General features: G+C 57.2%; 1 protein-coding gene across 8 annotated transcripts in view; it reads right to left on the bottom strand.

The window, feature by feature from the left end:
- The window catches only part of GSDME (gasdermin E), a 46,070-nt gene that overhangs the window by 7,345 nt on the left and 13,411 nt on the right, over positions 1-25,314 (bottom strand). For 5 of the 8 annotated variants that reach the window (XM_054726006.1, XM_054726002.1, XM_054726003.1 and 2 more), the window contains 7 exons: positions 12,660-12,831; positions 11,136-11,256; positions 8,834-8,998; positions 7,220-7,347; positions 5,476-5,671; positions 3,923-3,996; positions 12-944 (listed from right to left, as the gene is read on the bottom strand). In XM_054726006.1, coding sequence (XP_054581981.1) covers positions 711-944; positions 3,923-3,996; positions 5,476-5,671; positions 7,220-7,347; positions 8,834-8,998; positions 11,136-11,256; positions 12,660-12,831 — 1,090 coding nt within the window. In that variant the 3' untranslated portion in view covers positions 12-710. Of the gene's footprint in view, positions 1-11; positions 945-3,922; positions 3,997-5,475; positions 5,672-7,219; positions 7,348-8,833; positions 8,999-11,135; positions 11,257-12,659; positions 12,832-25,314 lie in introns of those variants that run through there. The other 3 variants (XM_054726008.1, XM_054726007.1, XM_054726010.1) reach the window with 2 other exon arrangements.

Genomic DNA, 25,314 nt, shown 5'->3' with positions numbered 1-25,314 from the left:
AACCCACACCGTTCAGCGTTTCCTCTGACATAATATGTATTTTATAAATTAAACACCCATCATGTGTGGGGAATCAGCACACTGTTTTTGACATAGAATTAGTACGTTCATTGAAGCATGGTAAAGTCAGGTAAACTGCATATTGCTAGACCCCTTCGGAAAGGCGGCCTGCTATTAGACTTTTTCAGTATAATTTTATTTAGCAGAATATATGTACTCCAGTAGCGTTCACACTTCATTGTTTAGTCACTGAAGAGCATACAGAACGTTCAAAACGTAGCCTTCAATGGAGAGAAGGTGCCTCCCCAGCGTTCACAATTTAAAATGAATTTTGGATCAGAGTGTCATACAAAAACAGAAGGGGCTAACAGGAAGAAAGGGGGAGTACCCATTTTTCTGTAGAATAAAGGTCTGACTGTATGCTGGGTTAGGATTCGCAGCCCTCGTCCAGCTCCTCGGGTGTGGGCTTGCACTTGCTCTCGGGGTCCCCAGCGCAGGAGGGCCTCTTCCAAAAAGAAAGCGCTTACAGAGTACCTGGTGGCTAACCTCAGGGTGACTGCGAGTGCAAAAACTCACTTCTTACATTCTTTTGTGAATTCATTTCCTTGACTTTTAACTTGGCTCTGAACTAAGCCCCAAAGTGGTATCTGAACGGTGTGGAAAGTGCCCAGCCCCGGCTGATGACGTGAGCTTGGGATTCACCTGTGACGTCACTGATGCGCTCGGCCTAAAGCGCGGAGTCCGGTCAGGCTCACGTAAAGAGCGAGGGGGGAAAGGTTATGGACGTAGTAGGTGACAGCCCTGACGGCCAACTGTTGTCGTTCCAGGTTGATGTCGACTGTGGCAAGCAGGCGCTGCACAATCCCAAACCTCTCCGTGTCTCTCAGAGGAGCCAGGGCTGTGTCTTCAAGGTCAGACTTGCCACCAGGAGACAGTGCACAGAGCTGAAACGGCACATGTTAGACACTTCACTGAAACATGGTACAGACAATCCTCAGTGCTGGATAGCAGTGCACGTCTAGCTAATTATGAAAACAGTTTGTTTTTTTACATTTCCCAAATGGAGCCAGAAAACCCTTAAGATGAAGATGTAACAAGAGGTATGTGACCCAGGCCTGATGATTCCAATCTGCTGGCATCTGGAGTCCTAAATCCCTCCTCTCTGCACTCTGCCTGCTACTAGATCTTAAGCCAGTAGAACACACACATGTAGGCTTGTTGGGTTTTTAAATGAAGGTTTTAGAATATGTGCACGAATTCCTCCAAGGGCTAGGTACCATGGCTTACTCTATGCTTCCTGCCTCAAGAGCCTTTGTTCTCGTCCTTCCTTCTACCTGGAGACTCTCCCTCCAGAGTTCCACACAGACCTTTCTTCTCGTCTCTCGGTTTTTGGTTGAAATGCAACATCAGAAGGGCCTGACCTAATCCCCTCTCCATAGCCCAGCCACCAGCACATCATCATAATGTCTCCATCTGCCCCTACGTCTGCAGTTCTCTTCTTGACAATCACTGCTTCGTCTTTAACTGAAACCTGCGCCGCTCAGGAGAGCAGAGACCTGGCCTGTTGTGTTCACCCGCCACCCTGCCTAGAGCTAGACCTTCAGAGAGGTCGCTGCTCCAACTGCAGCCGCTGAAAACATTGGAAACTTTGCTTTCTGGGGTCTTGACGGTGCCTGTGACACTTTATCTTCAGTAATTATAAATTTGCCAGTAGATTTGATTTTTAAATAGGTATGCAGGACCAGGTCAGTTTAGGAATGTAGACAGTAAAAAAAAGCAAAGCCTTTAAAGCAGGGGTCCTCAAACTTTTTAAACAGGGGGGCCAGTTCACTGTCCCTCAGACCGTTGGAGGGCCGGACTATAGTTTAAAAAAAACTATGAACAAATTCCTATGCACACTGCACATATCTTATTTTGAAGTAAAAAAACAAAACGGCAAAAACACCCGCATGTGGCCCGCGGGCCGTAGTTTGAGGACGCCTGCTTTAAAGGATGCACGAGTAAAGAATTGCCGAAGTGTTCTCAGCAATGGCAACCTTACCAAGACGTGTGCAGCGCGCCCGCTGGCGGAAGGGCGGCACTCACTGGAATACAAAAGCACTCGGGTGTCTATGGTCAAAGTCAGCCTTACAAGCCTACACCTTGTAGATGCGCCAAATACAACTCGCAGTGAAACCACAGGCTTAGCGTTACCATTTGGGCCAGTCGGTAAACTGTCAATTGTGCTTTAGAGAGTGGATTAACCTGCTCTTTAAACACAAGCATCACGGGCCACGATTTTAGAACGAGCTCCATGGGCACAGCTGACGGCTGCCAGCAGCACGGCGGGCTCAGGTCTGAGGGAGACGTGCTGGGCAGCATCCAGCTTCCTTCTCTGAACCTCTGCCAACCCCACGCGCCCAGAGGCACTTCTGGGTATAAAAGAGATGACAGTCTCGGGGGAAGGGGGGGTGAAATTAACTCTGTGGATGGCTTTAACTCGCCTTCTTACCAGTTTGGCAGATGTGTTTCTCCCAAAAGGAGAGCCTCCATGGTTACTCTGGCCACCAGACAAGGTAGGTTTTTACACCCCTTTCTAAGTAAGTGCCTGTAGGAAACACGACACCTAAATTCCTCAAGACAGGGGGCAGGAACCTCACTGTCTTAAGAGCTGTTGCGGTATCTAGGGGCGATTGTGTGAAGATGCCCAGGAAGGTCTTTTTCTTTAAAGGGTTTCTGTCTGTGTTGAGCAGTCCATGAAGGCGGACAAAGGACTCTATGGGTGGGGAGTTTTGTGCCGAGTAGCCCTGGAACTCCTAAGGGCGGCACAAAGGTCAGAGCCTAGAGCTGACCTGCAAGGAAGAGGGGCTTCGCTGATGGGGTCCTGCAGCGTTTTCTTTTTCTGTGGACTCGCTAAGCACTCAGCTGAAAACGGAGCTGGGCTACAAAAGCAGAGCTGCTGCGTGCTCGTCACTGCAGACAGCCAGCTAGGAAACGTATCGTTTCCGTAACCTCACTACACCACCAGCTTTTACCCTCAGCTGCCGCAGGACACGCATGCCGGCACGTTGGCAAGTAGTTCCGTTTTTGTGGTCAAAGAGCAGGAATGCAGCATTCCCCCGGGCGCCAGAGCTGCTTGTGGTGCTGAATGACACTAAACTGTTCCTTGGCGTGGTGCCTGGCCGCACTCTCAGATGCCCGTCCCGTGCAGAGCAGTGCCAGAGGCCCCAACCACCGTGCTCAGGTCTCCCCGGATGTGTCCCAGCTCAGGGCCCTGGCTGGGCAGTCTGCCCCAATGTCCGCTTCCCAGATCTGGGAGCCGAGCTCTGAGGCGTGGGCCTGCAGAGCGTGCTGGCCTTGGCCCTTGGTCGCTAGGCCTTTAAATAATCCAGGCAGGTGTGCTCTGTTACTGACTCAGGCTGAACAACACCTGCAGGAGCTACGTGAGAGGAGCTGCCCCATTTCCTTCTAACAATGACCCAATTTGTAGTTTAAAGAGGAAAAGCTTAATCTTGATTCTCAGAGATTAAGCTAAGCTCCTCATTACCTAACTCTTGGTCTAGCCATGACATCTCCTGAGGGCACAAAGCTAATGATAGTCCTAAGAGAGAATGAAGCGTCTCTCTGAGACCATCAGTCCTCCCTGCCAGGTGAATGTGGTACAGAGCTAAGTACTAGGCCTGGCTCCTTCCCTGCAGTGCTGCAGAAGGCTTGGAGTCCATGGACAAGTGCTGGCAAGTGCTTTGAGCAAATCCTCTCTCTCTGGGCCTCAGTCTTCCTGTGAGGGTAGGGTATGTGGCGTCGGTGGGTGTAAAAAAGTGGACGTAATAATACCTGAGTCGCCTATCTTGAAGGGCTGTTGAGGATGAGAAAGACTGGAAGTGTTTTATCAGCTGTGAGGTGTTCATCTCATCATTGCCCCACCCCCAGCTCCCTTCCTTACCAAGTGACATAGCGCAGGAATGATCTGGAGTTCACAGCAGGTGCCCAGCAGAGCCGCTCCATTGTCTGGCATTTCTGCAGAAGACACAAGTCAGTCACTTTAAGAAATAAAAGCGTCCGTAGGAACAGAGCCGGCCCTGGCTCTGCCTAATGTATACTTCCCTGCTCTCCAGGCAGCGGTTCTGCTCATACCTGTTCAGTGAATGAAGGGTGCCGAACAGGCAGAAAGGGTCTTTCAGGAAGTAGAGTGAAAACAGGTGTGTGTTCACCAGAGGATGTGCCCATCAGGGAGAACTGCACAGACTCGGGGGGATGCAAGGAAAAGTAGGAACCTGGAATTTGGTGACAGGAGAGGTACGTCACTGCATATGTGGGGTGTGCCTTGCATACACCTCTCTGAGCATGTTTCCTCAATGGATCAACCATAGATTTGTGTGTGTGTGTGTGTGTGTGTCAGAGAGCGGAGTAAACTATAGTGACCTGGGTTTAGAGCCATTTAGTTCTTTTTAGGAAGAAAACCTAGTGTGGCCTGACGAAGGGACGGCACACGGACCTCTGGAACCCAAGACTGTGCAGGCACCACACTGACAAGCCCCCGGGAAAGGAAATCCAGGTCAGTGCTATTCACAACTGGTCTTACTCCCTCCCCGCGTAAAACAGATGCAGTTCCCGAAAGGACCCACTCCTCCGGGACACGGCCTTTGAGCTGAAAAGGCGAAGGAAAGAAAACGGATCACCTGCTGACTCATCTGGCCCAGAGACCATTAATGAGCTCCCTCCACCTCCTGCATTCATTAGCAGCTGTAATTATAACCCCAATACATTCAGAATTTTAAAAAATAAGTCATGAGCATGTAATGTACGACTCGTCAGCATATGGACCTGGGAGGGGCATTCTCTTTTGTAATTCTTTGAAAACTGGAAATTCCTGGGCTCTGTTGCTGTGCAGGGAGGAACCCTGAATGCATCAGGAGCTCAACGCCCTGACTCCTGCCCCCTTGCAGGGGAGTTGTGGGGACCAGGAAATGGGGTCTTGCCTTTCTGAACAGGGACTAAAACCTCTGGCATGGTGAGCTCGGGGCCACGGGTAGAGGAGCGGCAGGCGGGCCACTGCTCATCTCGGGAGGGCCGCTCTACAGGCCGCCTCGGGCTTCCTTCGGGACGCTCTCCACAGCCGCCCTGCCCTAATGGCTGCACCTCGGGAGGCAGGTTTGTAAAGAGGGTCAGAAGGACCAAAACCCTGGAGGGAGAACCGCCGCCTCTCAGCACTGCCGGCTCACGCGACTGACAGGCTGTATTTGGGAGACGCTTTCCCGGGTGGTGAGGGGCGAGCCCGCAGACGGCCCTCCCCGGGAGGACAGAGGAGGGCTCTGCCCAGAGCAGAGGAGATGGCAGTGGATGGGCCTCCAGGCTCGGCTCTGTGACTTCATGGGGACGGTGCAGACCTCCACCGCTTCCCCTGCCCACTGCTGGAAGGAGGCAACCACGTGGGCCAGACTCCACCAAAGGAAGCAAAGCGATTTCACAGCGACAACAGGACCCTCGGTGCCGTACCTGCGAGCGCACTGACCAACAAGTAGGCTGTGGAAAAGAGCTTCTGGTCGCTGACCGCCCCCGCGGGGCCCGGATGCCCGCCCTGCACGCTGCAGCCCACCAGCCGCAGGAAGGCTGTGAGGTTCTGCCTCTGGGGGGGCTTCAGCTCCCCCAGGATCGCCTGTGAGGGTGACAGGCCGCTGACCACGTCGTCACACTGCAGGGGAGGAGAAGAGAGACCAGGTGATGTAGCAGCCCCTAGCCTTTGCTATCTCCCAGGCACAGCAAGCCTAATAGACCTTCTCACGAGGAGACAGGAACCCGAGCCCTGCCAGGTGCTGTTCTTGCACTGCGAGGGGAGGGGGCGTGCAGGGGCTGTGGGGTAGCGCCGTCCAGGGTAGGGTCTGCCGGGTTGGACTGACAAGTGACTGCACGCAGAGCTGAGGGGAACATGAAGGCATCGTCCTGTCATGCTTCTCAAGCTTTAAGCTCGACACTCCAGCCCCAGCCACATTCCCACCTGGGCCCAGGGAGCCTCATCCATCGGCGTGGGGGGTGGGCAGTCCTGCCAGCAAGGGCTGCCCTGGCCAGCTGGCACCCCCCCAGCCATTGCAGATGCATTCGTATGAGAGCCCGGAGCCCCCGCCACCCAGGCAGCTGATGCTGGCCTGACATTTCCCTCTTGAAAGAGACATTTGAGAAAGTAAAAGTCAGTAGAGGCTTTTAAACATCTGTGCGCTCCTTGGGGCAGCACACCCTCCCAGGAGCTCTGCAGCCCCCAGAGCGGCGGGTGTCCTGGCTGCTGACTGTTTCCGTCGCTAAGCTCTTCTGACCCAATCCAGTTTTGAGAGGGGAAAAATAATAGGGATGCTCTCCTGGACGCCCTGAAGCATTAAATCAGAAAACCAGAGTTCAGACTCTGCATAAAAGAAAATACAGACCAAAAACGACGACAGTGGGAATCAGGCTTACAGCTCCCCAGCCTCCTGCAGGGAAGCAGAGCAGAAAGCCCAGGTGGATGGGCTTGGCAGCTGGTGTGGCCCTTGCTGTTTCTACAACTAATAGTTAAGGAACTCAACCTCCCGGAAAAACACCAAGGCCTCTTTCCAGGCTGTTCCAGATAAAACAGGTTGACTTGTTGGGCTCTACCACATAGCCCCCTTGTAGGGGGTTGAACAGTTGCCACCCCACCCCCGCATCCCCAAATATATGTCTTTCTGGAACTTCAGAATGTGACCTTATTTGGAGTAGTTAGCAAAGGTAATTAAGGTAGGGATCTTGGCATGAGATCCTCCTAGGCGGGCCCTAAGTCCATTGGTGGATGTCAATTAAGAAAGAGAAAAGGAGGCGACAGAGGAGAAGGCCATGGGAAGACGGTGTACACTGGAGCGATGCAGCCACAAGCCAAGGAATGCCAGGAGCGGTAAGAGTGAAGGGAGGTCCTCCCCTCCAGCCTTTGGGGGAGCATGGCCCTGCTGTCACCTCCGGGCCTTCAGAGAATCGACTGTTATTGTTTTAAGCCAAGAAGTCTGGGGTCACTTGTTACAGCAGCCATAGGGAACCATTACACACCTAGATCCCTGGCATCGGCTACCTTTCTGCAGTTAGAACTAAGGACCTGGGGATAAGAAGCGAAAAAGCTTTCGTGTTCAAGAGAGGTGGGGAAATCCTAAACGCAGTTTTTGTCTCCAGCTCAGGCCAAAGCCCGTCCCAAGAGGTCCAGCCTGCCCACATCTCCGGAACACCGAGACGCCGCCGGTCTTACCACTTGTTCCAGGACCTGGAGTAACTCCTCATCAAACAGGACCGCCTGCAGGACGCCCCTCAGCGCCGTCTGCTGCTGCTCCGGCAGCTGCACAAAGGGCTGGAAGTTCCTCTCCAAGGGCACAGTGGCTGTGGGCGGCAAGCACACCGGCTCAGGACGGCGTGCACTCAGAACCGACGGCAGCTCGCGCTCTTTACAGCCAGCTGTCCTCGGCTCTGTCACGGGCGCGTCAGCTGCGCCGTCCGCCGTGGAGCGCGGGGATAAAGGACATTGAGTTAAACACCGCCCTGCGTGTTGGGAGAAGGGGGTGGGCTGCCACGCTTCGTTTCAGACCACTAAGTAGTAAGTCTAATGCATTCTTTTTCTGGAAAAGTCATTTAGGCCCCTTCCGGTAGAAGTCAATGATCCCGGCTGAGTTACTAAACATGAGTGAGCACTTCCACAGTGCCTCAGAGCCATGCGGACGCCAGTGTTCCTCTTCCTCCTCTCTGCTGATACGCGGCCCATTTTGTGTCCTTGACTGTCTAATGCACGTCAGGGAGGCTGGCCCCGCTTGTCACGGCTGCTGCCCTGGGCCGGCCCCTTCTTCACCGTCTGTCCTGGAGGAGGGTCCGGGGGCCCCGCTGCCGGCTCACCCTCTGCAGGATGCCGGAGCCTCTCCTAGAACCCTCCTCTTTTAACCAGTTAACTGCCACGCGTCCAAAATGGAAACCATCCCCACACGCCGCGATACTTTGAATTTAATTGCGTCTATAGACGCTTATGGCGTACGAAGGGTTAAAGATGGGCCAAAGCTCCTAGTGAGGGAAGCCCAGCGGTGTGCAGGCTGGTGTGTAGGTGCACCCCCGTGCACGGGACTGGGCCTTCGCCGCCGTTTCTCCCAACACTGTTTTTGCTACAGAAACGACAGCGTCTTCCGGTCTGGGCCTCGCTGGTGGGCCTCCCTCCTCACCTCCAGCCGGCACATCTGAGCCGCTCCTGGCTCCTGTACTGAGCTCTCCCATAACCATCTGTTCCTCCTCTTCCTGGCTCATCTCCTACCATACACTGCCCTCCCCACTCCCACTCCCACCACCCCTCCAACGTTTTAAAACTGCTGTGGGGGGCAGAAGGGGTTGCTGCAGGCAAGTCATAGGTCATCCTCCTGCCCCCCCCCCACCCCCCGCCTCTGCCGGCACCCACGGCCTCGGGCCACGTGATAAAGAGCCTCCAGGAGACGCCGGCCGTGCTGACCAGGCTGGCTTGCCTTGGCAGTGGCGCCTGGACTAGGAAGAAACAGATGCAGGCCTCGGCCTCTCTCCTCGCTGCTAACTAGCTGTTCTTAGTCCCCGGGCTTCTATGTTAAAATGGAAGAAAACGCCAGGTCCCTGCCTCTTACACGTAACCTGTCTCAAACACGGCACCCCAGGCTGAGGTTCCCTACGACCCACCCAGGTGAGTCCTGAGTGGACCAGGCCTGACTCCGGTGCCGCCCTCTCTGTTCTCAGATGCTCTCGGTGAAGTCACCGGCACCACCGCTCCTGAAGGCCACTTCACCTCCTGGGTCACATCACCTCCTGGGGTACAGGGCTCCTTCAGCCATCCGCCCACCATGCCCCGCCCTGCCGGCAGTACCTTCTTTTAAAACACTCAGCAGTCTTTTGGGGACCGGCAGCCCCTGCCCGGCATCTGCCATGTCTCCAAACGCGAACTCTCGGAAGGACAGGGGGTCCAGGAAGATGGAGTCGATGCTCCTCTCGTGCTCGAAGCCACCGCTCTTCCCTTCTAGGAGGCAGAACTCTGCAACACAGGGGAGGACAGGTCTGCACAGGGAGGCCCACCTCCTCCCCATAAACCCGCTTCCCGCAGGCGCCGCGCGGTCCGACCCAACTCATCGCTTCCTAGAAATGCCGGAGAGACGGCGGTTCTCGGCACAGGGCTCGCCTGTGCGTCCCGGACAGCAGCCTTCCCTTAGCCCGGTTTCAACAAGCCACCCCGGAGCAGACGGCAGGCTCACCGTGTGCGGATGAAGCTGGGGATATCTGAATCTGGTAGATTATATCTGACTGAACTGATACTATTACAGCATTATTGACAGTATATTTAGGTGCACAAAATGAATGCAAAAAAATGAACTTATTTCTACAGTTGAATGAATCTCAAAATGCTGAGTGAAAAACTAGTCTTTTTAAAGCCTTATTTTTTTTAGATACCTAGGACCGTGGTCGGCAAACTGCGGCTCGCAAGTCACATGCGGCTCTTTTGGCCCCTTGAGTGTGGCTCTTCCACATAATACCACGGCCTGGGAGAGTCTATTTTGAAGAAGTGGCATTAGAAGAAGTTTAAGTTTAAAAATTTGGCTCTCAAAAGAAATTTCAATCGTTGTACTGTTGATATTTGGCTCTGTTGACTAATGAGTTTGCCGACCACTGACCTCGGACTTGCTTTGAAACAACTGAGTGGGGGTGGAGGGAGGTGGGAAATTATCAATGGAACATAAATCGCCCTCATTCTTGAAGCAGGAAGTACATGGGGTTCATTATATTACTTTCGCTATTTTTGAACACGTGTGAAATTTCCCATAAAAAATTAAAATAAAAAGGGTGGCAAGGCCCTGGCAACCCCGTCTGACCCCCTCACAGACGTCCATGTTTGAGATCCTAACTAAGGTATCTGAATTGTAGGCAAAAATGTGGCCGTTCTGTGTCCTGGGTGAGCAAAAACAGCAAATGACTCCTGGGCTCCGATTCATGGAATGAACGTGGCTGAGCCTGCGTGTGGAAGGCGTGTCGGCACACACCATCCTTTGCCTGTGGGCACTGATGGCATTCGTAGAGGTAGGAGGGCTGACATGAAACAATCCCCCATCCACTCGGGGACCGCACTCGGCACCAGGGCCCAGCTCGCTCCGCCTCCGCCCCCGGCACTGCGGTGGGTGAGTGTGAGCCGCCCCCGGGGATGGCTTTGCTCCCCAAGGACAGGCCGGGACCATCCACAGCCTCAGACCCTGCCTGCAGCCTGGAGCCCCCAACTGGTTCTAGGAGCCACGGCACCAGCACCACTCCTGGCTGGGCGCGTGCACCGCCCCCTGAAGGCACTGCCAGTCCGGGCACCGTGCTGGGGGCCAGGGAGAGGGAAGGGCACGGCCTTCCCTGGGCTTCGCGTGGGGCGGGGTGGGGGGTGTTGGAGGAGGCGGACGGTCCCTGAAGCCAGCGAGGCGGGTCGAGCCGCCTCCTGAAGGCTCCGTGGGAGTGAGCGGGCACAGAGGCCGCGAGCACCCTCCACACGGACTCGCAGACCAGACACGGCAGAGGCTGGAGGCACATCTGTGCACGTGTCACAGCTGATCATAGACTGACATCGGCGAGGGGAAGCTGGACCCGGGCAGCCCCCCCCCCCCCCCCCCCCCCCGCACAGGGGAGGCTTTCTCCTGAGACACGGAGCCTCGGGGGGTGTTTTGAGCAGGTGAGTGAAGTGACCAAACTTATTTTTAAGTAATCGCTTCAGGGGAGTCTGGTGGGAAACGGGGGTGGGGGTGGGGGCTGACAGCTCCCAGGACAGGGAGGGGGTGCGCAGGAGGCTTGTGAGCTGTGCTCCTCCCCCTCCCCCACCCCCCCCCCCCGAAGGCGGGAGGGGGTCAGGCAGGCCCTGAGGCCCATGTTTATGAAGCTAGATCAGAACGTTCTGTGGCGACAGAGAACAGATGGGGAATAAAAGCAGCACCGGCTCCCGAGCAGGCACGGAGTCCCACAGAACCGGGGCCTGGCCAGCAGCCACCGCGTGGCCGCCGCAGCGGTGAGCCCCGAACTCTCAGGATCTGGCGTCCATCCCCCAGGCGGTCGGGGATCCACCCGCAGTGTGCGCCCAGGGAAGACAGCCTGCCCCTCACTCGGCCTTGGCCCAGTCGGCCAGGAGCCCAGCAGGAGGCCGCACTCACCGAACTGGCCGTCCGGTTTCACGTACAGCTCGGTGACGCCGTAGGCGATGGTGGTGAGAGCCGGGATCTCCAGCACCACGTTGGAGTCCTTGACGACAGACCCATCCTCCGTAGCTGACACCTGTGGGCGAGAGCACACTCCGACCTGTGAGCCCAGCGCCCCCCTTGCCTCGCCCCGGGGCCTCGTGCACATGCCCTCGAGGAGGGGGAAGGGGGAGCCAGCGGCCTCATGACCTACACAGAGTCCCCCGTAAGTGGCCAACCTGGTGGCACAAAAGTGAGGTTCCAGGGATGGGGATACAGTGAACTTGGGTCTCTGGTGATGAATCAAGGTAAGAAGACAAAGAAGCTAACTTCCCAGTTCCCTCACAGGGTCACACAAACTGCCCTGAATTCCTAATGGAAACCCTGCCCCATAGGAAAGCCTGAGGGGGAGCCCAGCCGAGAGCCCCCTCACGTCACTCCAGGCCCTGTGGGTGCAGCTGGGCTGTTAGACGGGGGAGGCTGGAGGGGAAGCGGCATGGGGTGCAGAGCCCCTACCCCACCAACTTCAGCCCTGGCTCGGGGCCAGCTTGGTGAGGCACCACAATGTGACCCAGAAGCACTGCTTAGACAGAGGCAGGTGTACAGACCTTGGCCTTCCCTAACTCAACCCGCAAAGGGTTCGGGGCAGCCAATGCCAAAGCCATTCTGAGACCCCTGACGCCAGGGGCTCGGGGGGTGATCTGGCCTGGCTGGTGCTCGTTGGACCCATCTTCCTAGGGACTGTGCCTGACCCCAGCTGGCAAGGCCCGCCCTGAGCGCCCCACTGCCCTGGCCTTGGGTCCACTTCAGGAATGGGCGACCCAGGATGGTGCCCTGCCATCCAGCCCGAGCTCTCCTCTCAGTCCCAGCAGGTGGGGGGAGACCCGAGGAGAGAGCCCATCCGAGGTAGGATGGCTAAGACATGAAACAATCCCCCATCCACTCGGGGACCGCACTCGGCAGCTCACACGTCCTCCGGGAGTCCTGGACCCAGCAGTGACTGAAGCCAGTCACTCCCCAAGGCTTCAGTTTCAGGAGCCAATGAATTCTGTCTCGTTTAAGCCAACTGCAGTTCGGTTTCTGTTAACTTGCTACACAAAGAGCCCTGAAGAATGAAGACACCACCACCGAGGACCCTGACAACGTCCTCACGGTGGAACCAGTGAGGCTGCTGTGGCCTTGCCCGGTGCCAACGCCCTGGCACATGTGCACCTGCATGGTCTCAGTTTGGACCCCGCCAGGCCGCCCCCCACGTGCGCACCTACACAGTCTGTTTGGACCCCGCCATGCCGCCCCCCACGTGCGCACCTGCACCGTCTGGGTTTGGATCCCGCCATGCTGACCCCCATGTGCGCACCTACACAGTCTGTTTGGACCCCGCCAGGCCGCCCCCCACGTGCGCACCTGCACCGTCTGGGTTTGGATCCCGCCATGCTGACCCCCACGTGCGCACCTACACAGTCTGTTTGGACCCCGCCATGCCGCCCCCCACATGCGCACCTGCACCGTCTTGGTTTGGATCCCCACCATGCCGCCGCACTTCTCCTCAATCTGCACGTGCTCAGATATCACGCATTGCTGCGTGGTCACTATCTTCTGCGTCAGCACGCACAGGACCTCGTTCCGCCTCTCCAGCACCTGCTGCAGCAGAGGGCTTTTCAGATTGATCCTCCTGAAAAAGAAGTGGCCTCGTGCCTGTCAGTCCCGGGAGGATGTCTAATCTCTTACAAGGGGGGTTACACAATTTACAGATGGGGAAGCAGGCCCATGAGGCATGGCCTGCTCAAGGTCACCCAGCAGATTCGGGCCTCCCACACAGCGCCTCTGGAGAATTTCAAGAATAAGCTAAATTTCCATCTACAGGAGGTGATTTCACGCTTAGGAGCAAACAACGAATAACCTCTCTGGAGATTTCATTCGCTCTGAGTCTATGAAGTGGACAGGAAGAGAACAAATTAGACGTGGTTCTGGCATGAGAACAATTATTAGTGCTCATCCTGGCCGCGTAAACATTCCAAGGTTAGTAAAGCTCAGCAGCCACAAGCTCACCCGCCCCCCACTTCAGGCAGGCAGCTCTCAGGGTTCTGAAAGTGCCCCCAGAACTGCGGTGAGCAGATGGAAGGTCCTGTCCCCACGTAACAAGCTGCCTGGAGAGGAAACAGCAGGTGTCCATCAACAGAGGAATGGACGGACAGCTGTGGCGCATGCACAGAATGGGATATTATCTCTATATATAAAAGGCTAATATGCTAAGTGTCCGTCCAACCGGTAGCTATGATGCACACTGACCACCAGAGGGCAGATGCTAAATGCAGGAGCTGCAGTGACTTGGCAGTGGCAGTTCTCAGGTGATGCACCCCGAAACCAGAGAGGAGGGAGCCCGATTCCTCACAGGGCTGTGCAATTCCACCTTTGGCCGTGGATTATGTTGTTGCTGGGGCACTGTCGCCCCGATTCTGGTTTACTGCACACTTACGTTTGCATTCCACACCCTGTACGACAGCAACTTTGCAGAGTGCCCTCTCACACTCTGGGACCCCTCAGGGGATGTCAGAGAGCCAGTTTCGGCCCGATCCCCGCAGGCCAGGCCAAGGGACCCCACCTGCTGGAGGTACCCAGCTTACTCTGCAGACTCCCTTCGAGCCATGGCGCCACCCCACGTGCGGCCAGCTGGGGAGGGACTGTGAGAGGGCATGTCCGGCCCATCTCACCCAGTCCCGCCCTGCCCAGACCCGCCCCGCCGGCCACCTTCTAATTAATTTCCTTTCAATCTGCACGAGTCCATGCACTGGGTCACTAGTTCAAACATAGAAGTCCTGATGCATGCTACAACATCAACAAACTTCGAGGACATTATGCTGAGCGAGATAAGCCAGACACAAAAGGAGAAACATTGAATGATTCAGCTTCTGTGGAACAGCGGGACTTATGTGAACTATCTAGGCAGAAAGGAGATTTGAGGTGGCAGGGCGGGGGGAGGGGAGATGGGGAAGTTCTTGAGGTGATGAAAATGTTCTAGAAATGGATAGTGGTGTTGGCTGCACAACAGTGTGAATGTCCTTAATGACTCTGAATTATACACTTAAAAATAGCGCCCCAGCCCTAGCCGGTTTGGCTCAATGGATAGGGCATCAGCCTGCAGACTGAAGGGTCCCAGGTTCAATTCCAGTCAAGGGCACATGCCTGGGTTGCAGGCTCGATCCCCAGTAGGGGGCATGCAGGAGGACTTATATGAACACACACACACACACACACACACACAATGATTCTCTCCCATCATTGATGTTTCTATCTCCCTATCCCTCTCCCTTTCTCTCTGAAATCAATTTTTAAAAAATAGCACCCTGGCCAGGGTGGCTCAGCTGTTGGAGTGACCTCCTGTACACCCAGAGGTCCTGGGTTTGATTCCCAGGCAGGGCACATACCTCAGATCCTGTCAGAGCACGTGCAGGAGGCAACTGGTCGATGTGTCTGTTTTTGTCTCTCTCCCCCCTCTCTCTCTCCAGCCCTCTCCCGCTCTCTCTCTCGGATTAAAAAAATAATAAAGTGACAAATTTTATGTTATATATATTTTATCACAATAAAAAAAAGTAAAGACGTGAAAAGCATCTCAGTAGTGGTTAAAGAAATGCAAATTATAACAATGTCTCACACATATTAGCTGAGTCATGAAAATAAATAGACGGGCAACAGCAAAACAGCTACCCAGGGCTCCATTCTCGGAAGGCACACAGAGCCGGGGCTGGGAGCCGCCCCGCTGGGTGCCCGTCCCCGCTCCGCCCCTCCGGGTGGGTGACCTTGAGTGACTCACTCCATGTCTGCACCTGGGCCCTCTCATGGACACGCTGAAGGGAACTACACTTTCCTTGTGGGATCGTCGTAAGGGTTAGATGCGCACAATGGTAAATGCCTCCAGCCACCTCCCTGGGCCCCTCTGCTGAGGCCCACAAAGCAAAGCCACGTGACGGAATCGCAGCTGTTTCACTGGGTTGGAGGTACTTGGTCATGTCACTCACTTGCTTAGAAGCCCTCACGGCCACATCACATCTCAGCCCCACCACACGCGCACACACACATGCACATGCGCGCACACACGGCCTCAGGACCTGGCCTGCCCTAGTCGACCCCACCTCCTGCTTTCTCCCTGTGCCTTAAACACGCCAGACCCACGGCCTTGGAACCAGGTACCCCTGACCCCATCTCACAGGCGCTCATCACCTGGGAGGCGGTGTTCCCTGCTCACCCCTACCCCACTGTCACGTCCTGAGACCACTCAGAGAGCACAGCTCCACCGGTGCTTCTCTAGCTCGTTTGTCTGTGTGTTCGTGGCCCGTCTCCTCCCTCTGGACTGTAGCCTCCATGGGGTTCGGGCTGTGCCCAGCCTGATGACGGCTTAGCTCAGGACAGCGCTAGTGCACGGCACGACTCAGAACAGGTTTTGGGGATAAATGGTTAAATAAAACCATTTATGAGAGAGGACACATGCGGAAGGTGAAGCGGGTCTGCGGTGCAGGCCTAAAGGATGACATGCAGATAGAAACCTTCCTGAGGGGGCTGTTTGGTCCTGAGGCTCAGGCACTGGCCCACCTGGCAGAACTCCATCTGACTGCTCTTGCCACGCCCTCGTCCATCCATTCTACACGGTTCCATCTCTAGCAGGTTCCTGAAAACACTCCCTCATTCCAGCTCAGGCCATGGCTCCTCCCCTGTGCACACACCTCCCGGCCTACAGCCCAGACCTGTGCACACACCTCCCAACCTACAGCCCAGACCTATGCACACACCTCCCGGCCTACACCCCAGACCAGTGCACACACCTCCCAGCACACAGCCCAGACCTATGCACACACCTCCCGGCCTACAGCCCAGACCTGTGCACACACCTCCCGGCCTACAGCCAGGATAACGGCAGGAAGAGCTAAGGCCGCTGAAGAGGTCTAGAGCGACCCTGACTTGTTGGAAATCACCGCACCGCCTTGTGCCTTAAGTAGATCCACTGAAATGCTTGCTGTTGTCTTAGCTAAACATGAAGTGTTTGGGAAAAACAACAAACAAACTCAGCCTAGACCACCCAAGGCTCCATTGCTTAAAGGCCCACCTCCTGCACCCGATGGCAGGACAGTCCTGAGCTGCTTGCCGGGCTGGCCACACCCACCATGGGGCAGGGAACAGCGTGGCCGGGACCAGAGCCCACCTCCGAGGCTAAGACTCAGGTGACCGAGGGCAGAGGGCATCGTGGCTATCGGATATCGCTCCTGGGAAATGCTCCTGGGCTGCCAGGCCGGCGGTGGGCACTGCCGGCCACTCTCCAGGTGGCTGGGTCCGGTTTCCTGGGGCGCTGCTGCCACCTTTTGGAACTGAACGCTGGACAAGCTACTCACCTTAGAAGGCGAGACCTAAGACAGACAGAGGTCGCTAACTGCAGGGAAAGTGGATTGTCCGGATCCGGAGTGGATTCTTCCCCAAATCCTGCCCAGTTAGCAGTGGGTGGGGCAGGATGGGGCATCCATGGTGATCTGACCTGAGACCTGAGGAGAAGTCTGATGGGGGAACCCATGAGGAAACTTTACGAAGAGGCACACGGGAGAGACCCCTTTTCTGCCTTGTCATCTTCAATGTGGCCATTTGGGGATCAAGAGAACTAGGCTGCTGAGACCAGCAATGTGTGGAAGCTGCCACAGGGGGGCTCCACTGAGCTACCGAACTAACCAGCCACCATTAACTCAGGGTCAGGGTGACTCACCCACCCTCAGATATTTTCATGTGTGAGGCAATTACAGGTGTTCTTTGCAACTAAGGACACCCTAACTGGGTCATAAAGTTACTGCCACCCTTATTTCACAGAGGGACGCAGCAGAGAGCTCATGACCCAAAGGCACATGCTAACAAGGGCCAGGAGAAGGCAGCAGGCGTGTCTGTCCCCGAAGCCCCGTCCTCTCTTCCCTCTCCCTCCGGGACTCCCGTGGGCCCTGCATACAGAAGGCACTTAATATGTGCTTATTAATGAACAAGAAATCTTTCTGCCCAGTCCTCCTGGGAGCGCTCCCCAGAGACTATCAGTGGATCCTCTCAGAACCGGAGCAGCGGCGGGGTGGGGGTTGGGGGGGGGGCGCTCCCACAGAGTCTCCATTTCCACCACAGAGGAAACTTCCCACATCCAGAGATGCTCAGCCAGAGCCTCCGGCAGGAAATCTCCAGAAACCTGCCACACCGATTACCAGGCTGCCCCACGGTGGCTGCCCACCTCTGCTCACATTATGGTCTGTGTCATACCCAGCCCACTCCCACCCACACACCGAGGAAGCCAGAGGGAAAGTGGCTGAGCAGGTATGGACGTTCACGCTCCCCTGGAGGAACTACCTGCCCCCAGGTGGCAAGAGGGAGCAGGTCCTAGAGGCAGCAGGTGTGAGAGATGACATGATATGATTGGCTGCCTAATGGAGAATTCACTGGAAAGGGTGGGAGCAGGGCAGAAGGATGAGCCAGGAGACCCATGGACGTCTGGGCAAGAGCTGGCGGAGCCTGCAGCCGGGAAACGGTTGTGAGGCTGGGCCATGGGAACAGGAAGACCAGTATTTAACAGGTAGACGCCGCCCGTGGGGACCAAGTGTAGGAGAGAGGGTGAGGAGGCAGGAGCGGCATCTAACACTCGGGTTCCGGCTGAGACGACCAACGGCACTAATGCCTCACAGGCAGCACCTCAGAGGGTGGCGGGCAGAGCAGCGGGTTAGAGAGACAATGAGATGCTCGGTGATGAGTAGGGAGATGAGATGTTCGGTGATGAGTAGAGGGATGAGATGTTCGGTGATGAGTAGGGAGATGAGATGTTCGGTGATGAGTAGAGGGATGAGATGTTCGGTGATGAGTAGAGGGATGAGATGTTCGGTGATGAGTAGGGGGATGAGATGTTCGGTGATGAGTAGGGAGATGAGATGTTCGGTGATGAGTAGGGGGATGAGATGTTTGGTGATGAGTAGGGAGATGAGATGTTTGGTGATGAATAGAGAGATGAAATGTTTGGTGATGAGTAGGGAGATGAGATGTTCGGTGATGAGTAGGGGGATGAGATGTTCGGTGATGAGTAGGGAGATGAGATGTTTGGTGATGAGTAGAGAGATGAGATGTTCGGTGATGAGTAGGGAGATGAGATGTTTGGTGATGAGATGCTCGGTGATGAGTATGGTCCCTCTGCCCGTCACTGTGAAAGCCCAGGTGGAATGAACTGCACACCCACCTCATCCCAGCCAACCCAATTCTGCACACCGCGTCTCGTCGGTTCTAACACGCCGTAACATCTCTGGAATCAGGGTGTCTTAACATTGACAGTGAGGCAGTTTGATGGGCAGGGTTCTTGGTGGCACATAAAACAGTGGAGCATCTTATAACGCGTGACATCTTGGATGTGATGAAATATGAGAACGCCTGTCAATCTCTGAAGAAACTAGCACTAGAGTGTCTCCCCTTAGGACCTAAATCCCACCTCGTTCCAAGCAGCTCTGCAGTAGCCTTTCGAGGAGAGCTCCCGGGACGGGACAGGAGCCACTCCCAGGGTCAATGTCGGAGGGTCCCCAGGACACCGCCTCCCGCAGAGGGTGGTCAGCTATCTAGCTGCTCTGTGCACAGAAACCCCCAAAGCCAAACAGGCTTCCCGCTGCCCCCTGTCCTAGACCCAAGACCCAAACCAGGAGACAGGATAATTTAGGGGGAAGTGACAAATGGGCTGCCTTTCAGACCGCACAGAGACGCGGACGGCTCGGGAGGTCTCAGGAAAGACGCCTTTTGAAAGAGTGAATTTGGGGGAACATTGAGAGCTGCAGAGCTGCTCTCCCCACAAAGAACATGACCAAGACGAGGCCGCCAGCGTTTGCTGACTCTGTCCACGGGGCTGGCTTCCCACATCTTCGTTCAAGAACTGAACAAGCACCTCCTGCAACCAGCAAAGCACGCAGAGCCCTGGCCGGTGGGGCTCCGCTGGCTGGCGTCCTCCCGGGCGCCAACAGGTTGCTGGTTCGGTGCCCCATCGGGGCACCTGCCCAGGCTGCCGGCTGGACCCCCACGAGGGGGCACGAAGGAAGCAGCGGATCAATGTTTTGCTCTCACGTCAATGTTTCTCTTTCTCCCTCTCTCTTCCTCTCTCTCTAAAATAAAAATATATAATGTAAATAAAAATATATATTAAAAAAAAAAAAAACACAAAACGAGAACTTTCCTGACTTTTCCATGGCCCGGCTACCGTCCGGGTCCAGCCTGCTGTTGGAGAAGCCAGGGTGCTGCTACAGGGGGCGCCAGAGGCTCTGTGGCGGCCACTGAGAGCTGTTCCCTTCTGCAGGGTGGGGGTCAGGATGGGGACCACTCGGCTGCAGGCTCCGAGAGGTGGGCCTGGGAAATGCTGCCTGTCAGCACTCCCAGACTTCGTTTCATTTCTCTTCCGAAGCTCCGAGCCTCCCTGCCCCGATGCCGATGCTCAGTGGCCCTCTCCTCCCGCAGCCCGGCCGTCCCCAGCTGCGGGAACCGGGCTGCATTTGGGACCAGTCACAGGAGCACCATTATGGCGAGTTCACACTAGTGCCACGTGCCGGGTGCTCCTCTGCTTATATTCTCTCATTTAATTCTCCCGCAAACCCCTGGGAACACGAAAGCCATTTTATTAACGAAATCCTGGGCAGTGAAGGCAGGAAAAGATGGCCCCTATGTCTTGGTTTAAAGAAAAAGATCTTTTGGAAGCTGGGAGTGGGGGCAGGCGGTCTATCAGTGCTTGTTATATCATGCCTTACACTTCCGTGATACCACAACCAATGGTTTCCATTTTAAAAAATGAGCCTGAAGTTTAGCCCTCTGTGATCAGCCTAAAACTACCCCCACATTCCCCACCCACCCCAAGAGAACAGCATGAAGAGGTTCCAGCTGCTCCCACCCCAGACCCAGGATGCCCTCACCTGGTTTTAGGTGAAGGCTGCCCCTGAAGGAGAAAGAGAGAGAGAGAGAGAGAGAGAGAGAGAGAGAGAGCGAGCGCGCGAACAAAAGAACCAGATTCAGGAAACTCTTGTTCTCCAACTACATGTGGCCAGAGGTCTCTGAATTGTTAGACACAAACTCTATTTATTAAAAACTAGAGGCCCTGGTGCACAGATTCGTGCTCATTGAAAGGAAATCAATTAGAAGGTGGCCAGCGGGGTGGGACTGGGTGAGACGGGCCAGACACGCCCTGAAGCCAACCTCCCGTGGTCCCTCCCCAGCTGGCTGCACCTGGGGTGGCACCAGGGCTCAAAGGGCGTCTGCGGAGTGAGCGAGTGAGTGGGGTCCCTCTAACAGGTCCCTTGGCCTGACCTGCGGGGATTGCCCAAAACCGGCAGTCCGACATCCCCCGAGGGGTCCCGGAGTGCAAAAGGGCACTCTGCAAAGTTGCTGTCACTCGGCAGCTCTGCATTGAGCGTCTGCCCCCTGGTGGTCAGTGCACATCATATCTACTGGCTGGTCGGCCGGTCGGCCAGTCGCTTAGCCTTTTATATATATAGATAACGATACAGCACTGAGTTGAACACGAAGACAAATGGGATGATTTTCAAACCCTCTGCTGGCCACAGGGCAGTTTACCAAGCAGAAAAGTCCAGTTCCTACTTCACTGAATGTTTTCCTCACGAAAGACACAGGCCCTCAAATCCCTCCCTTCAAAAACCTCCGCAGGAGAAACAAGACTCACAAGAGCTCCTGTAATAACACGACAGAGGCCACCTGTGGGCCATAACAAACTGGAGCACTTAATATTTTTTTTGTGTGTGTATTAAAACTTAGTTAGCTATAAGACTTTGAGTGTAATGTTTAAATACTTTAAATAGCCCTAGCCGGTTTGGCTCAGTGGATGGAACGTCGGCCTTCGGACTGAAGGGTCCCGGGTTCAATTCTGGCCAGGGGCACATGCCCGGGTTGAGGACTCCAGGTGGCCGATCAGTGGTTTTCTCTCATCATTGATGTTTCCATCTCCCTCTCCCTTCCTCTCTGAGATCAATGAAAATACATTTTATAAAAAATACTTGAAATAATTACGAAGGTTTATCACTGCACACCATGGCTTGCATGATGTCACTTCATAAAGAACCAAACTTCTAGTTACCGGATATTCACAGGGAAGTGTGGTTGGTTTTGCCAGAATTTGCTTTGCAATATGACAAAGAACAAGAGTGGCATCAACCTGTATGCTAACACCCACCTCAACCCCACCACAGCAAAGCACAGAGGGGCACCGTCTCGGGAACGAGCTGGAACCAAGGCCTGACCACCAGGGAAGGAGCTGGCGTGACCCTCACATCTGACGATTAGCCAGGAGAAAACCCTCAAAGGTCAGCTGGGCTAACTACTGCACCTACAGCGGAGAGCTGGGGCAGGGGTAGAAGGAATGATTTCCCAGGAATAAAACTCCTCAGACCCCAGCTGATTAGAAGCAGTACATCCGTGACAGAGATGGGGTGGGTGTGGCACTTATTCTTAGGGCCGTGACCTGTGGCAGCTGACAATGCAAAACAAGGCAGAAAAAGTACAGGATGATCCATGATCCTAAGAACAAAACACGAACGTGAGTCATCACAGAATGGTCTCTATAAATGTGTTATTCTTCATTCAAAAAAGAGATTGACGTGATCTATCTTAGCGGGGTTCCCATCCCGACTGTTTTAAGATACACGGAGAGCGCTCAAAGGGGTCCCCTCCGTGCACCTGGAAGGTTCTTTCCCGTGGCATGCCTTCACGCCCGGCAATGCTAGGTAAGCGTTATACACACACACTTGCTTCTTGTGAGCTAGCTGAAGTTTGTTTTCGAGATGTGCACACATCTCGTGGACAATAAACAGAGCACTCTGGATTCTGAGGGCTAAATAGCCTGTTTACAGATGACAACTTATCTAAATGACCTGAAATAAAAACAGCTGATGCAAATAAGCCCTCAAGAACGTACAGTACTTAAGCCATTACTAACTACCACGCCCAAGGCCACACGTGTATCCAATAGCGTCTTATCAATCCAGTGATACTGTGGGCGTCCAAAGACGGGCAGGTGATGTAGGTAAGAATTTATGGGTCCAGCAAAGTAGCAAGCACATTAGCCTTACATATATCCAACCCACGGTGTGCCTCACTTTTACCTCTTAGCAACAGACAGGAAGCGGTGGCTCTGTGGTGAGACACTTCTTCCATTTCTAGACTTTAAATTTGTGCTTTACCACCTTCCTGCTGTCACCTGTCCCCGCCCCCGGCATCCCTCGAACTGGGGCAGGGCTAGAAGGAATGATTTCCCAGGAATAAAATTCCCAGACCCCAGCTGATTAGAAGCAATGAATCTGTGGCAGAGATGGGGTGGGTGTGGCACTAATTCTTAGGGCCGTGACCTGTGGCAGCTGACCATGGCACACAAGGCAGGAGAAGTACAGAACTTATTCCAGGATGATCCATGATCCTAAGAACAAAACACGAATGTGGACCATCACAAAATGGTGTCAACAAATGTGTTACTCTTCATTCAAAAGAGGAGAATTACAATGAACTGGGTTTCTGAGGACCGTCCCGAGGTGATCTTACCCTGTGGTGGGGGCAGCCCTAGCTACGCACCTGGGCTTGCTCAGGGGGACACAGCCCACTGTCCACCTCCCGGGCACCCTCACTGGGGATCCAGACTCATGCCTCTGCCTTTACATTCTCTGCTATAATTTTTAAATATCTTACCTTATAATAGAGAAACATGCAAATTGACCGCACCTCCGCTATGCCCATGATTGGGCCTGCCAGAGGCTGGGGGCGGGACTCCAGGTGGCCCATCCGGCCGTTGGGAAGACCAAGATGGCTGCGGGCAATCCAGTAAGTTCCGGGGTGTCAGCATGGCGATCGCCACGGGGGGCGGGGGGGCGGCGCTCCCCGGGGTGTCAGCATGGCGATCGCCACCCGGGGGGGCGGGTCCGCTCCGAGCCCGGCGCTCCCCGGGGTGTCAGCATGGCGATCGCCACCCGGGGGGGCGTGTCCGGGCCGAGCCCGGCGCTCCCCGGGGTGTCAACATGGCGATGGCCACCCGGGGGGGCGGGTCCGGGCCGAGCCCGGTGCTCCCCGGGGTGTCAGCATGGCGATCGCCACGGGGGGCGGGTCCGGGCGGAGCCCGGCGCTCCCCGGGGTGTCCGCATGGCGATCGCCACCCGGGGGGGCGGGTCCGGGCCGAGCCCGGCGCTCCCCGGGGTGTCAGCATGGCGATCGCCACCCGGGGGGCGGGTCCGCTCAGAGCCCGGCGCTCCCCGGGGTGTCAGCATGGCGATCGCCACCCGGGGGGGCGGGTCCGCTCAGAGCCCGGCGCTCCCCGGGGTGTCAGCATGGCGATCGCCACCCGGGGGGGCGGGTCCGCTCCGAGCCCGGCGCTCCCCGGGGTGTCAGCATGGCGATCGCCACCCGGGGGGCGGGTCCGCTCTGAGCCCGGCGCTCCCCGGGGTGTCAGCATGGCGATCGCCACCCTGGGGGGCGGGTCCGCTCCGAGCCCTGCGCTCCCCGGGGTGTCAGCATGGCGATCGCCACCGGGGGGGGGCGGGTCCCGGCCGAGCCCGGCGCTCCCCGGGGTGTCAGCATGGCGATCGCCACCCGGGGGACGGGTCGCTCCGAGCCTGGCGCTCCCCGGGGTGTCAGCATGGCGATCGCCACCCGGGGGGCGTGTCCGGGCCGAGCCAGGCGCTCCCCAGGGTGTCAGCATGGCGATTGCCACCCGGGGGGGGCGGGTCCGGGCCGAGCCCGGCGCTCCCCGGGGTGTCAGCATGGCGATCGCCACCCGGGGGGGCGGATCCGGGCCGAGCCCGGCGCTCCCCGGGGTGTCAGCATGGCGATCGCCACCCGGGGGGGTGGGTCCGGGCCGAGCCCGGCGCTCCCCGGGGTGTCAGCATGGCGATTGCCACCGGGGGGGCGGGTACGCTCCGAGCCCGGCGCTCCCCGGGGTGTCAGCATGTCGATCGCCACCCGGGGGGGCGGGTCCGGGCAGAGTGGCGATCGTCACCCTGGAGGGCGGGTCCGGGCCGAGCCAGGCGCTCCCCGGGGTGTCAGCATGGCGATCGCCACCCGGGGGGGCGGGTCCGGGCCGAGCCCGGCGCTCCCCGGGGTGTCAGCATGGCGATCGCCACCCGGGGGGGCGGGTCCGGGCCGAGCCCGGCGCTCCCCGGGGTGTCAGCATGGCGATCGCCACCCGGGGGGGCGGGTCCGGGCCGAGCCCGGCGCTCCCCGGGGTGTCAGCATGGCGATCGCCACCCGGGGGGCGGGTCCGCTCAGAGCCCGGCGCTCCCCGGGGTGTCAGCATGGCGATCGCCACCCGGGGGGGCGGGTCCGGGCCGAGCCCGGCGCTCCCCGGGGTGTCAGCATGGCGATCGCCACGGGGGGGCGGGTCCGGGCCGAGCCCGGCGCTCCCCGGGGTGTCAGCATGGCGATCGCCACCCGGGGGGGCGGGTCCGGGCCGAGCCTGGCGCTCCCCAGGGTGTCAGCATGGCGATCGCCACGGGGGGGCGGGTCCGGGCCGAGCCCGGCGCTCCCCGGGGTGTCAGCATGGCGATCGCCACCCGGGGGGGCGGGTCCGGGCCAGCCCGGCGCTCCCCGGGGTGTCAGCATGGCGATCGCCACCCGGGGGGCGGGTCCGCTCCGAGCCCGGCGCTCCCCGGGGGGTCAGCATGGCGATCGCCACCCGGGGGGGCGTGTCCGGGCCGAGCCCGGCGCTCCCCGGGGTGTCAGCATGGCGATCGCCACCGGGGGGGGGGCGGGTCCGCTCTGAGCCCGGCGCTCCCCGGGGTGTCAGCATGGCGATTGCCACCCGGGGGGGCGGGTCCGGGCCGAGCCCGGCGCTCCCCGGGGTGTCAGCATGGCGAGCGCCACCGGGGGGCGGGTCCGGGCAGAGTGGCGATCGCCACCCTGGGGGGCGGGTCCGGGCCGAGCCCGGCGCTCCCCGGGGTGTCAGCATGGCGATCGCCACGGGGGGGGCGGGTCCGGGCCGAGCCCGGCGCTCCCCGGGGTGTCAGCATGGCGATCGCCACCCGGGGGGGGCGGGTCCGGGCCGAGCCCGGCGCTCCCCGGGGTGTCAGCACGGCGATCGCCACCCGGGGGGGCGGGTCCGCTCAGAGCCCTGCGCTACCCGGGGTGTCAGCATGGCGATCGC

This window comes from Eptesicus fuscus, chromosome 14 (genome assembly GCF_027574615.1).
Source record: "Eptesicus fuscus isolate TK198812 chromosome 14, DD_ASM_mEF_20220401, whole genome shotgun sequence".
NCBI classification, from domain to species: domain Eukaryota; kingdom Metazoa; phylum Chordata; class Mammalia; order Chiroptera; family Vespertilionidae; genus Eptesicus; species Eptesicus fuscus.
Note: the sequence above shows the minus strand (reverse complement) of the source record. Positions and strands in the feature narration are given on the sequence as shown.